Source organism: Paramacrobiotus metropolitanus, unplaced genomic scaffold (assembly GCF_019649055.1).
Source record: "Paramacrobiotus metropolitanus isolate TYO unplaced genomic scaffold, Prichtersi_v1.0 Parri_scaffold0000361, whole genome shotgun sequence".
NCBI lineage: Eukaryota > Metazoa > Tardigrada > Eutardigrada > Parachela > Macrobiotidae > Paramacrobiotus > Paramacrobiotus metropolitanus.
The window spans coordinates 1-14,053 of NW_026570581.1; the positions used below are offsets into that span (position 1 = coordinate 1).

At 46.0% G+C, this 14,053-nt stretch overlaps 1 protein-coding gene across 6 annotated transcripts; it reads left to right on the forward strand.

Moving 5' to 3' along the window:
* Positions 1–129: 129 nt before the first annotated feature.
* Positions 130–13,143, forward strand: LOC129602207 (uncharacterized). Of its 6 annotated transcripts, XM_055501192.1 has the most exons (21): positions 1,399–1,741; positions 1,927–1,990; positions 2,149–2,192; positions 2,407–2,508; positions 2,601–2,650; positions 2,740–2,891; positions 3,017–3,057; positions 3,154–3,225; positions 3,725–3,797; positions 3,952–4,217; positions 5,295–5,603; positions 7,475–8,143; positions 8,212–8,610; positions 8,698–10,509; positions 10,585–11,028; positions 11,098–11,226; positions 11,286–11,465; positions 11,539–11,898; positions 11,973–12,092; positions 12,149–12,646; positions 12,717–13,143. In XM_055501192.1, exons 12-21 carry the CDS (start codon positions 7,475–7,477, stop codon positions 12,918–12,920), a joined length of 4,815 nt encoding a protein of 1,604 aa, XP_055357167.1. In that variant the 5' UTR covers positions 1,399–1,741; positions 1,927–1,990; positions 2,149–2,192; positions 2,407–2,508; positions 2,601–2,650; positions 2,740–2,891; positions 3,017–3,057; positions 3,154–3,225; positions 3,725–3,797; positions 3,952–4,217; positions 5,295–5,603; the 3' UTR covers positions 12,921–13,143. The 6 variants fall into 6 exon arrangements, with proteins under 6 accessions (XP_055357165.1, XP_055357166.1, XP_055357167.1 ...); XM_055501190.1 differs by adding an exon at positions 130–383 and having other exon boundaries at positions 1,639–1,741; positions 3,154–4,217; XM_055501191.1 differs by adding an exon at positions 452–470 and having other exon boundaries at positions 1,639–1,741; positions 3,154–4,217.
* The last annotated feature ends 910 nt before the right edge of the window (positions 13,144–14,053 follow it).

Below are 14,053 nucleotides of genomic sequence, written 5' to 3' on the forward strand. Positions count from 1 at the left end.
GAACTGATTTGAAATAAAATTTGAAACTTAACAAATAATTTATTTCTTTATATTTTGTTTGAAAATTTTTCGTTCTTAAGCGATGGAATGAATCAGATCGGAATCATTGACCTTACGGTTACCAACATACCGCTTGCGTCATCTCCATCTGCATTCAGCTCGTGATCATCGTGTGCGTTGTTGTTGAATTCGAAAGCCATAATCCGTGGTAGTTACCAATATGTAAAATTATAGAACTAAATAATGCACCGAAGACGTGGCCGGAAAAATTTTTCGACAGCTGCAGAACCTGTATTTACACTCAAAAACAGGATCAGAAACAGACTGGACGTGCGCGTGACGAGTCTGACGGTTAAAAAATCGCATATGAGGGAAAAGCGGATGTGAGCGATGCAAGAAAGCTCTCGAATCTTGACCCTCGTACAAAGATTTTAATCTCGACCAATAAAAATAGCTGAAGTATACGTATTGTACGTTTGGTGTAGCCTAAACTTGAATGCAAAAAACACGAATACAGTAGGGGAGCATCCATAAATTACGTACGCAGAAAACTACGATTTTTTCACCCCTCCCTCCCCCTTCGTAGCGGTCCGTCACGTTTGCTTGACCCCTCCCCCTGGTTCGCTCAGTCGTAATACATGGAGTTGACCACCCCCTCCCCCCTGGGTTCGTCGGGGCCGTCACAGCTTGTCACATTTTTTGGACCCGTCCCTCCCTGGTTCGCTGCGTACGTAATTTATGGATCCCCCCTAGTGCAAAAAATTGGTCAAATATTTGTTTATTGTAAATCTAGATTTACAATAAACAAATATTTGACCAATTTTTTGCAGATAATTAATAATCGTACTCGCAGGGTATCAGATCTGATACCCTGCGAGAACGATTATTAATTATCTCTGAGAAACTTCAAAAATGTACTCGTACTCTGATTTAACGACGGTTTTTATTCTCGTCACAATTAACGAACTTTTAACGAACACAAGGTTATAACCTTGTAATTACAGACTTCCGTAGTCTGTAATTACAGACTTCCGTACTAGTACTCGTACAGCTTTAAAGGCGGCATCCATAAATTACGTAACGCAAAAATTCGACATTTTGATACCCCCCTCCCCCTATGTCACCAGTGCTAACAAACTCAGATCCCCTCCCCTGAGCGCTACGTAACAAATTTAGAACCCCTCCATAGATATAGCATGGTGACGTCAGAATCATAACAAAGTTTTTAATACCCCCCTCCCCCTTTGTAACAACAGTAACGCTTTCAGGACCTCCCCCCTCCCCCAACTTGCGTGACGTAATTTATGGATGCCGCCTTATACCAGCACTAGCTGAGAAGTTTATACAGCAGGCCCCAGGGATATTAGAGTATGGCTGGTTACATTTTGGTTACAACAGTATCCCATAAAAAAAACCTAGACACTGTAAATAATGAGTTGTTTGGTTTGCATGGGAATGCATACCTAGTAGCACGGAGATCTTTATGTAAAGCCCTAAACATTGCCGTTAACAAAACAATGCGAAAAGATTGGTCTGTCTGTATTTCATTTTGAATTGATAGCATTTGATGTTCGACATAATATTCTTATTATATATTCTGATATTCAATGGAATGTTCGAATGTTGAGACATTTTTAGCAAATGCTGATGATTAACCATCTTTCTGCTCCCCTTCATGGTCCGGTGTACAAATATCTACTTCTTCATAAGAATGGCTTTCGCAGCGAAAAGGATCTCGACAGTGAGAATAAAAATTTAAAAACAGCTGTCTTGGCTGTCCATGTACATACTACTTACTTGACAATGAGTTGAAATTTGGAATTATTAGCTTGGTATGGCTCATTAGTATAAATGAGGACATTGTGTCGTATTAAACTTTATAATAAATAGAACAACATGTGATAAAGTGTTACCCAAAAAACGTAGGGATAACGGCAAATGACGGCGCATCTTTCTACCTTTTGTGGACAAGTGTGGTACTTTGTGTTCGGTATGTGTTGGAAATGCGTGGTAGTATTTACTTATGACATTTTATAGGTAGAAGTATTTGCGATTAATAAGTTACGAATAATAAATACAACACCACAGCTTAAATCTTGTTTTCTTATTGTTATATAATTATTATGCCGATATTATTATGGATTCCAGGAGAATCTCCTGCTGTGCTGCCTCTTGGAAACGTACGGAACAGGGTACTACTGTAAAACGAAGTTGAATCATTTCTAATCCACTTTATAGTTTACTTTCTTAGATTAATAGTATGATGGATTTCTGTGTGTTCTGGTCAAGAGATACCTAACGTGGCCAAATTAGCTTAATTTCTTGTGCTTCGACCGATCTGTTTAGCATTATCTACGATTGTCCATTTTGTTGGGATTCACGAGTATTATATATCTGTTATTGCAGAGAAAGCGCTGACGTGATGCTTTTTGGAACTATTTTATCCTCGATGCGTACGCTGATCAGAAAGCCAGATGTGCGCCAAAGAGCAGCGGAAGTGGCGAATAAGTATTTATATACAGTAATTGATATGAAGACTGCTTGAAAGTAAGTTGTCCTACTATTACTTGTCTTTCTTTTTATTTTGGTTATGTCTACAGTTCCTTTGGTCAGTTCGCGCAGCATTCAAATCGCTCCAGTTTTGATTAGGGTAATTGCATAGCTTATTATTGCATTTTTCCTTTTGTTATTAAAACTGATATTTTGTTTCAGATAAATTGTTGTTGTGTTTCGTTTCAGATAAAATGGTAATTGGAACCTTGGTGCGTACCACTTCGGCTCCAAATGTGGCACAAAAATTCACTCTGGGGAGCGAAAAATCCCATGGACAACGCCCAGCCAGCCTTTCCCAAGCACCCCGTTTATTCTCCATGTCTTCGGAAAATCTGACTGTATGGCTCACCGTATATTTATTCAAATAAGTTGCTTTTGATTAGGAATAAGTTTGGTTATCAGTTATCATATGATAAGTTTTACGATCGTCTAAACTTCTGTTCCTCCTGGTGACCTTTTGCAGCGCCAAGCAATTGCCGGTGCAGAAATTAACTCAAGGCGAAGGTAATTATTCTGAAGCGTTGCCGACATTTATAGCAGACAAGTCACTATAATTTGCCTAATACGATTAACTTCTTTTCGGCTTTTGCTACTCTGCAGATCCGGGATAATATTTAGTGTAACCATCAGCGGGAAGGCGCAGTCGATGGTTTTGGAATCACTCATAGACGAGTACAGCCGTAATTCATTTCTTCCACCAAAGTTATTTGACGATTTTATCCGACATATTCCCATATTACGGATGATGATATAGGTCCCACCTGCTGTGCTGGCAAACACCCCTACCCCCACCCGCGTATATGCCAACACAGGGGCGAACCGTAGGGTCAGGGCCTGCTCTATACACGTATTTGGGGCGGCAAATAGCCAGTGCCCACTCATGTGCACACTGCGCAGTAGTCACACCGCGCAGCAGTGACTACTGCGCGGCGCGGTATGCACAGCAGCAGCGTTGATGCATAACAGTCGTACACCTGACTCTACTGAAAGACGTTACACCGTTCAGTAGAGTCAGGTGCATAACAGTCGTGCATCAACGCTGCTATACTCCTGCTAACACGCGGGCCCACGCACCGCATTTAAATTTTTGTTGGGAGGTACTCTGCTGCGAAGAGAACTTCTAGTTCTTTCGATCGTTTGTTGTGGTCTTTTGAGAGTCGTGCTTTTGCAGCAGAACTAGTTTACATGAACCAACTTCTTTGACTGTTAATACTGAATTGATAAGGAGTTTCGGTGGAAAATTGGTGAGTTTTGTTTCGTGCCAATCGAAACAGTAGAATTGTTGCGTGGTCATATGATCGTATACTGATGTGTGTTTGGAATTTTGGATTGATTTGTTGAGAATTATGAAATCGACATTTGGATTCCATCTTGTTTTAAATTGCCCTTGTGTCTTAGTGCCGAAGGAATATCTCGTTGACGAACTATAGTGAACTGACTTTGGATTTTTAATAAGAACGGGGTTTTCATGCGTCGTCATCAGGCACTGCTGCCCCAGTCCGTCCCAAATTCGCTGTCTTGGATCAGTACTCAGTGCATCCCGTTTTCAATTTTTCGATCGGAGTTAATCGGAACGATAACCACCCTACTGCTGCTGGTGTTATCAGACGCGTTATTCCCGAGAATATCGAAGTGCTGTTTATGAGCTAAGCCAAGATTTACAGGTCTGTAAATTGCTTATAGAGTTATAGTGATATGTTCTGTAACAATCGTAGGAGCATGTCTGCATTCTACCACAGTACTGTCGCAGTTTGGCAAACCTCAGAAGTCGGAAGATATTTTGATGATTATACTGTCTTTAATTAAACATGCTGAACTTGTGACTGCGTACATTAATAGGATATGTTCTTTTATTTGGAGATTTCGCGCGCTTATATCATAAACTGTCAACAGTTTTAATTTTTCATATTATTTGTCCTCCCTTTGTAACTTTTTTCAGTTATTTCTCGCTGATTCAGGAAGTTTGGGCTTCTGGTATATCCGCTGTAATTCATGATCAACTCATATCCGTACAAGAAAAATTAACTGAAGATGTCAGTGCGAAATAAGTAATCGACTGTCCCAGAACTTGATATTAATTACAGTAATAGCTTGCAGCGAGGACGAGTCACAAGTGTAGGGTTTACAGCTTGCTGTAACGTTATTGCTTAAATTTTCTACGATATTTGGTGATACAAATCGGTGGTTTTTTGCATTTGGAGAAAACTCTGGTCCAGCAGGAAATGTTCGACTGCCTTACAAACCATTTTGAGAATGCCTTGATTGCACGGTGTTTATGCACTGGCGTTTTAGCTGATTGTAGGTTGTGCTATGTAGGCAGATGTGATCAGATTCTAAAATGCCAAGGGTGTAGTCGTTCGTCGGCTGTTGATTTCTTCTCGTTCATCGCGATGATAGCCGATGCCATAAGCAGTAACCATTCTTTTTTCTATGAGCTTTTAGTTGTATTTCGATAGTTACCCTACTGAACAAAATATACGTTTTTGGCATATACAGTGCACTTTCGAAAATATACTGCTTTCTTAATTTTAAAAAAACCTTCGGATTGGCGTATGCGTATTCATGTTCTATCTTTGTGTGTCGTAATTACTGCAAAGTAGTTGACATGAACTTTAATTCTTTAATTTCTTGTTGTAATATTTCCTGCATTCATTCACATCAGAATTCACATGTTAGTGCGCGGTACTGTCAGTTTTTGTTCAAAATGTATTTTTCTTTAAATAAAATTTTGTCTGTTGTAGATTCCCTTACCTGTTCGCCTTCCTGATCGGGCTGTGGTGTGTGTGGATTTTCCGGGATCCGACGGCGGTGCTTACAAGTGCCCCGTCATCATCCAGCAAGCAGTGGTGCTTACCAGCGCCCAGCTCTGCAACGTTCACATTCGGCGTCGGCGGTACCCACTACCACGCTGGTGTGTTCGTCGTCGTCAGCCACTTCCTGAGCAGTGTGCGGTGCTACCCAGCGCCACTTTCTGCTCGGAGGTTCTCCTGTCCCCCAGTTGCCCACAGTCGCGATCCCTGCTGTGTTCCGCGCTCATCCGAGACTGAGAGGTGAGTAAATAATTCTAAATAAATTACAACTGCGCGCGCCTCTCTTCTGTAATTATTATTAATATTATTAGTATCAGTAATCTTCCATGCTTATTATAAGTATTGTTCTTGTCTATATTTTTTGCTTAGTTTCATTGCAGAATGGTGCCGTTCAATAACCAACAGCGCCACGGCAACCTCCAGCATAACAGCCGATGGCAGCCACACCATTCTTCTGCTCCCTACCGGAACAGCGCTGCCTCCTCTTCGCGCTCCGTCGCCCCTGCCAGCAGCCGCCGGCACCGCTGCAATCGTGACTGTCCACCTCCTCCGCCTGCCGAGTTCAGTCCGTGCTATGAACTGATGCGGGATGAAGACGTCACGAAAGTGAAGGATTGCTGCGGCCAGTTCAATGAAGCCGACGCTGTTTTGATTGCCGATTCACAGACCCGGCGCACTTTCCACTGCGCCAACAAGAGGGCGTGTAAGGGTCACCGTGTCGAGGGAACACATCCCGGGCTGGAATTCCCGACCCTGGACGGCGCAAGACTGTTTGCCATGACAATTGCCGGAGGAGATACTGTGACACTTCTGGACGAAGCGAGGAAGCTGGTGCACGCCCAGTATGGTCTGGATGGAGACGAAATTGTCTGGCCTACGCGCTCCCATAGCCGTCCACGGCGTCCGCTCATCCTAAGCTGTGGCTCGAACGACCTCCAGTCGTTCTGGGGACGTCGTGTCAATCCTCTCCATACTCCGGAAGGCCAGACCCAGCATGTGGTGTATGAGCTAGAAGATGCTCGCATCTCGCTAGAGGATCATTTCTCCCCCATCCTTCTCCTGGCGGTTCCGCCTATCGCGGCTTGTCTGCGAGTGGTGAGGTTGCTGAATACAGCATTAGAAAGATTCTGCGAGAAGCATGGGCACGCGTGGCATTTCGTGCCACTCCACGATGCGGAAATGCACGAACGTGATCAAGTCCATATCGCGCGAAGCTACCGACGGGAGATGTATTGCATTGTGGTGCGTGCTCTGCACGAAGCGAGAGCGAAGAGTAAGTAACATTTAATAGCGGTTTAGATGAATGATTCAGTCTCTGCATGTTACTTGGTCTAACTGTTTTGTTAATTGCAGTTGATAAGCGGGAACGGGAGGCGGCGGAAGCATCGCGACAGTACCTGTTGGCAAATCCTCTTTCCGTAGAAGTGGTGCGCGATATCGAAATGGAAGAAGTGGCTCATGCCGTGGCGGAAGAGAATGGTCGGGCAGATGCAGTGGAGGCGCAGCGACTGGAATTTCAGGAGGAGGATGATCGCATCCTGGCGGACGTGATGGCTGATGATGCGGAGGTGCGGCTGGCTAAGAAGGCGCGCAAAAAGGCCAGGCGCCCGGAGCAGCGACGGCGGGAAGACAAGGCAAAGAAGAACCGCAAGGAACGGGAGCGTAAAGCTGCACGGGCAAAAGAGACGGCGGAGCAGCGACAGGAGCGCCAGATCCGGGAGCGCGAAGAGCGGGAACGCGTCAAGACCGAGGCATGTCAGCGGCGCACCCAGAGGGAGCTCTGCCGGCGGCGGGGTCGCGCGACGGATATGCAAGATGCGGCGGAGAACGAATATTTCTGATAGTTTTTTGAATGTAGTGAGATGAAACTTGTTTTTTATGCTTAGCGGAAATCTCTTTGTATGACGTCGGATGATGTTGCTTTGGTAAAATGAATGAACGGCAAGCAGTGCAACAGTAAACACAGCAAATTCAGATACGTACACTCCGTCATTGCAAACATGATTTGAATACTATAGTTACGAGTGGCGCGCGCAGATCTCTTGTACAGTATAACATATACAGAAATGCTAGGTTGCGTACTTTATATCGAAGCCGATATGTCTTCACAGATGGCAGGAAGATATATACATAAACGCACGCGAGTGAACGCCGGCGTTGAAGAAGAAGATAAGAGAATAAAGAAATACTATAAGAAAACAGCCCTGGAGCTCGTTGACGATGACGCCGCGGTCCCGCGTTCTCCCGCAGCACCAGCAGCAGCAGCTGATTCCGTCGATCGTGACCTAGCCCTGCAGTGCCTAGACGAGGCGGAAAGAAATATTAGTGCCAGGCGGCGTTCCGCAACCGCTGCAAGTTCGTCTACTAACCCGCGTGCGGCCGGGGCCAAAAAGACCAAGCCTACACCGGTCGGGATTCCAAAGAAAGCAGCTGTCTCTGCCATTCCTCCTCCTCACGACGGCGATAGCCGTTCGCCGGTCATGCACGAGTGCGGGATGGATGCTGCTGTACTGTCGTCGAGCACCGGCGGTGAGCCATCCGTCCAAGCAATGGGTGATTCTACCTTAGCCCACCGTAACTGTTCACCGCTATCGCCCGCTGAGGTAGAGGCACTGCGCCGGAAGATCTTGGTTCCTCCCCGCCGAAATGCTACGGGACATCCAATGATTCGGGAATTTCCTCGCATACGGTACCTGATCAGGCGCGCCACCTGTGGAGCAGATCTGAGCCGTGCAGTGAAAGATATGAACGCTATCTTTCCTGACTGGCCTTGTTTTGTAGTAAGTCAATTTCAGCTGAAATAAATAGGGGCTGCTGAATACGCCTACTGACAATCGCTGTTTTTTAGATCGAATCAAATCCAGAACTTGTCTATACCGCTGCCGAATTGCATGATAGTGATCTGTGGCGCGAACTCGAGAGAACAGGGCAAATCAGCTACACCGTGCAGGTGGTGACGGAGAGGGATGGTGATATCGTTGAGAGCCATTCCGAGCTGAAAGTGGAAACTTTGCCTGATGGAATGACATGGAGCGAATTCATTGTCAAGACCGCTGAAGAGCGCAAAGAGTTGGATAAACGCTTTCCCGAAATCCGGCGGGAACTCAAAAAGCGACTCGACAAAACTGGTGTTCCCGAACTTCACAAAGAGCTCAGTATTGTCCTTGCCCAGCTTGCTGCCTCACAACGTACCGCCGAAAAGTTTACAGCTCATTATTCCCACCTGCCAGCCAATTTACTTCCAAATGTAAGTGACGTTTTTTCCGCTGCCATGCACCTGCGCGCACGTGGTATGTATGTCGCACCTGTTTGAGCTTGGCAATTTTAATTGCAGCTGCCCAATTTTGAAGAATTGGTGTGCCTTTTTCGAATGATGAAGCGCGGTCACGGTGAGGGAGATGAGAAGCATGCAGGGATAAATGAGGCGGAGTTGATCAGCGCTCCCGACACTTCGTTGTTCCCAAAACACATTGAGGATGGCGCCCTCGCGTCTGTTAACATCCTGCTGTGGGCGGATGGTCCCGGGTGCAAGAAAGTTATATATGCAGTAGCCGCGCAGTATGCCCGTATCGTTGATCGTGTTATCCGACGTATCCTGAGAGATTTTTTTCGCAAGCAAAATCCAAATATGACAGCAGCTGAATTTGAAGCGTTTCTAAAGAAGAATTTATGTGAAAGGATTATCTTAGGGCATCATCACAAATCCGTCATGTTACTGATACTGGAATGCCTTGAGGAGGAGGAGGAGGATGTACCCGTGTACTGCCTGGAAATGGAGCCTGGGATGGCTGTGTTTTTCGCTCCTGGCACACTGCACTGGGGCGGCCAAGTGGGGGCCAATACCGCCGTTGCTTTGAATTTTGCGGATCCAGACAACTATTGCCGCCAGGTCCGGGGCGATAACAAGTATGTTCAATGTGAAGACGACAAAGTGAATATGCGGAAGAAAAGTACAAAATTTCCGTACGGATTTGATGATGTGGTGTTTCCACTGCGAATGGCGGCAACGGGACGAGGTTGGGAAGAGAAAAAGGAATCGGAAAAAGACTTTCCCTGGTATGCCACTATGAAAAATGCGCCAAAGGTCATTCTACCACGTCATTACGTAGAGGATCCGGAGCTGGCTAAGAAGTTGCAGGAGACGCCGGCACCAACCATAGCCCTTGCCAAAAAGCATCTGTACACCGGATGGCTTACTGCTGAACAGATCGTCGCCCAATCCAACAATCCCATTCTCCGCGGTGTTCGCCAACCAGAACCCATATACGACCACAAAATGTTCCGCAGAATGATGGAAAACGAGGAGACTGAAAGTGGGGTGGGTTGGATGATGCTGGTGGTAGTGTTTTCTGACATTCAGGATCGGGAACAGCTCGTGCAACTACTCCTCGAGGGAAAGGTGAACGTGTTCCTTGTTGACGGCGTCCAGAGATTTACCGTCGGCACCATGCCAGGTCTGGACTTTGAACGATTCTTGGGAACTGTTTACCTGAACCCAGACCGGGACGATATCGTGCATCTGCTTACGTATCACTGCCGTAAGCACCATCACGATGTGCTGGCGCCAACTGGACTTGAAGGCGTCGTTATTCTGCGAGAAATATTTCAGCGCGTCGTGACTGAATATGTCTCCAAGTTTTCCACGTTTAAACCGGACCAGTTCTACACGTTGTACGGTCCTGACCTTCAGACTAACGTAGAGAACCCCTTCCGACAAACTCTACTGGTCGAAGTATGCAGAGCATTTCCGGAATTCCAGATCCTTTTGGATAAAAACGGTGAGAAAATGAACGCAAAACTACATGAAAAGCGAACGGCTCAGTTTTGCGCTATGCGAAAAATCGGCCAACTGCCAGAGGAATGCATGGCATCACTGGAGACCTTATACCTTAAAGATGAAAAAGAGCTTCGGAAAATCGGTTTTAATCCAGACACCAGTGAGGAGCTGCAGTATTTGGGAAAGTACGTTACTCCATGGAAGCTGGCGGATATTGTGCCGAAAATTCTTACCTTTAAACGTCGGAAGGAGCTGTTCCACACAAAGGATGAATTTTTTGGCTTCGTTAGCTTCATAATTGGCTGCCTTGTTCGGACGCAGAATCCTCTTACCAAGAAATATGTGAAGGATAACTGGGAAACGATATTGGTAAGACGGTGTCGGGCGGAAAATGGTACTGGTAGATCTAATATCGCAATACCTTTGCTTTTTGTGCTTTTGCAGCTTCCGGAATGGCGCGCACAAATGCAGGTAGAGGAAGCGTCCATGCTTATTAGCGAGGAAGAGGAAGAAGAGCTGGAGGAAGCAGATAACGATGAAACACAGGAACAGAAGAATGGCAGTGAAGCCGACAACGACAGCAGTGCTGACGAGGCAGATAACGATGAAACACAGGAACGGAAGAATGACAGTGAAGCCGACAACGACCACAACGACAGCGGTGCTGACAAGGTCACGGAAGAACAGGAGACCGGCAGTGATGGCGATCAGAACGAAGTGGAGCGGGATGAGGCCAGCAGTGAAACATCTGAGGAGGAGGACGATGATGTCGATGAGGACGACAATGTCGTGGAAGCGATGATTCAAGCTGATGACCGCGACGCCTCACCAGCACCTCTTTCCGAACCTGAGAAAAAGAAGCGGAGGAACAGAGGGCGCGGCAAGAAGGTGCGTTGTTCTTAGCTGCATACTGCAATTAGAGTGCTGCTGCCATAATTGCATTTTTCCGGTTTTAAGGGCGCCACCACTAATAGTGTTGCTGTCAGAACTCTTCGGAGCGCGGCAACAACGGGATCGGCAGTTCAAGAAGCATCTGTTGACACTGATCCGGACGTAATGATTTTGGATGATGACGAAACAAATTCCGTACGTACGGTGTTATTTACATTCAAAACTGTATCTGACTATATCCGTTTTTTTTCCAGGTAAATGTCCAGCGTCGCCAAACACTCCGGTGGCTAGGTCAAAATCTGCCATTTACCGTCGACATTCGATTGTTAAACCCCGATCCGCCTAAGACCGTCAAAGCTTCTGAGTGCCTGACTCTGTTGGATCATACTACAGCTGAAATTACCGCTAAAGAAGAGGCTTTGAAAAGCGTTTTGGTAAAACTACTTTCGCTAAGTACAATGCTAGTTATCCTGACAACTGTATTGATTTTAAATCCAACTTCTACAGATGACTACAAAATCCAGTATTGTGGGCACATTTTGGCTGCTGCGCCATCGATCTCATCTACCAGAAATCGTCCGGGTTCTCGTTTTTCCTGATTCCGATTCCGCGCGCGCCGATATCGAGACTTTTGGCCCGTTTAATGAAGCTCGGCTGACCTACTCCGTAGAAGAAGGCGTCAACGGCAAACTGCGTGAACTATCGAGAGGGCAGCCTTTGATGAACGGATTAATCCCTGCTGATTGCACGAACTCGTTCACTCTTACCAAGGACCAAGCTGAAAAAATCCGTGAGCTGTGTGACCGCAGTTTTAAATACGCACCTGACCGTTTCCACCTTGTACAGCAAGACGTCACCGCAGTCTGGGTAATTTAGTTGTTAGGGTTTGACAGCTCCAATTAAGCAAGCCGTGTTATCGATTGTGTGGTTGATTTTGACAGGTCGGCAAGCCACCGGGAAAAGAGTTAGTGGTAGCTGCGTTAAACGCCGTTCGTAAGCTGCTTAAGGACCCGCGTAAGCGAAACGATGAGGACTCTGACTTGCGGAAAGCGCTCAAAAAGGTACTGTTCAGCTGCAAATGAATTCCTCAAAAGAATTTAATCAGGCTTAGTTACAGGTCCTCACGCACCAACATGCTGGTGTCGTGATTCAGCTGCGCAGCGCTGTTCACGTGCCTGATGTTCCTCTAGCTGCGGGAGACCAGCAGATACCGAGTCCCGCATTCTACTCGGCTTTCCAACGATATTTTGAGATTCATGATGTGGAACCAAACGGTCATTGCTTGTTCGAGGCCGTCTCTCAAGCCCTGTTCAATGACCAGCAATATTATCTGCACATGCGCCTGGCAGCTATTTACATGTTTGTTATGCACTTTAAGGAGTTTTTACCGCATGTCGCAACAGCGTATGAAGATGCCAATGTTCAGTTGATGGATGTTATTTTCCACACCGCCTGTACCAAGGATCGGACGCCTGTCCAGAAGGAATGGGGTGATGGATTGCACCTTTTAGCTTTGGCGACTTGCCTGCGACGTGCAATCTGCATGTACCGTGGATTCCATGACGACGTTAATCCCAAACCTGCAAATTGGGATAAAAAGCTGAGTGATAAGCAGGTGGGTAGCACATAACGCTTTTAGTACATACCCATGAATGCAGGATTGCAGGAAGTTTATTATTTTACAGGTGAAAAAGCGCTTGAAAGAAATTAGCGTTGAAGGATGTGCCCACATTACATACGGTCCGCTTTTCGGCACGGCATCCGGAGCCATCATCCATCCAATCCGTGTGATGTTTACTAGCAACCACTACCTCGCTGTGATGCCAAGAACTGCTGCCGTTATGAACGATTTTCTTCCGGCTATAACGTATACGCCTTTGGATCATTAGTCTTAGGAAAATACCGTTTCGTCCTTTGTTGTTCCGTGGTGTTTGTGCAGAAATCATGCTTGTTTTCGTTTATACTCTTTTGTTATGGCTTTTGCTTTTTTCCTGGTTTCGAGCCTGATATTGTGTGCTTTCAGTTTTTAAGATCTGTTGCTTGTATAAGTGCATTCATAATGATGATATTTGTGTCTCTAGATAGTATGCGGTTTTACATTTGCGATCATACAATGCCTTGTTTTTTCTACTATGAATTAAACAAAAAGCAATGACAAAATTTAATATTTATTCAGCTTCGTTCACTCACGTCGTTGTGTCGTTGTCGTTGCTTATCGTCACCATGGTGCCATGCTCAAAATAGCCGCAAACGATCACACTCGCAACATTCAAAATAATCAGTAGCAAATTTCTCACCACCCCCTCCATAGCTTACACTGCGCTGTACCCAGTGCGTTCCGTCTATTATTCGATCACGAGCACCAGAACTGTGCCTTGTCTTACGATCACATCGTGCACAGTAAAAATTTCTAAATTCACGTTCCATCTGTAAACGCTCCATTCGATTAGCCTGCAAGTGGGTGAGAAGGCTGTAAAGATAAATTTCCGTGCCTGTCGCATTGATCCGGTTAAAAGAAGCGATAGCTTCTTTAATTTCCTCTCGGCTGTAGCCGTATCGCATAGCTTTCCGGTGGATAGCGGTGCAGGCGGAAGTGGCACTGTCAGCGACGGGGGCGCAAACGTTTCCGCCAGGCTCCTTACCACAAGTATTGTTTGCGCATTTGATTCCTGACTGAGTAATTTCCACAGCATCAGGAGCAATGGTAGTATTGGCAGTAGCGGTCAGTGTTTCCGTATTACCACGTTGTGCTGCTATTGATGACGGCTCCAGTGTAGGTGATGTTGATGGTGGTGGTGGTGGGGGTGGGGAAATCGGTGGAGCGGGTAGGTGAACGGATGAATTAGTAAGTCGAGTGAGTAAGTACAGACAGGTCGGCGACCAGTGCAGATGCTGCATGAGCGGAACGTCGCTAGCCTTCCATCGGTTCAAATTTACACCACAATAAAAGCAAGTGACGGTGTCGCCATATCCTTGATAAAAGAATCCAGCGTGCGCTAATTGGGTAGGACTTTGTTGTAGT

What these genes read in the sequence shown, in the direction of transcription:
- LOC129602207 (XM_055501190.1), top strand. Translation starts at nt 7,475, where the DNA reads ATGGCAGGAAGATATATACATAAACGCACGCGAGTGAACGCCGGCGTT. An exon ending in CAGCCAATTTACTTCCAAAT is followed by an intron (nt 8,611 to 8,697) that starts GTAAGTGACGTT and finishes TTTTAATTGCAG; the next exon opens with CTGCCCAATTTTGAAGAATT. An exon ending in ACAGAGGGCGCGGCAAGAAG is followed by an intron (nt 11,029 to 11,097) that starts GTGCGTTGTTCT and finishes TCCGGTTTTAAG; the next exon opens with GGCGCCACCACTAATAGTGT.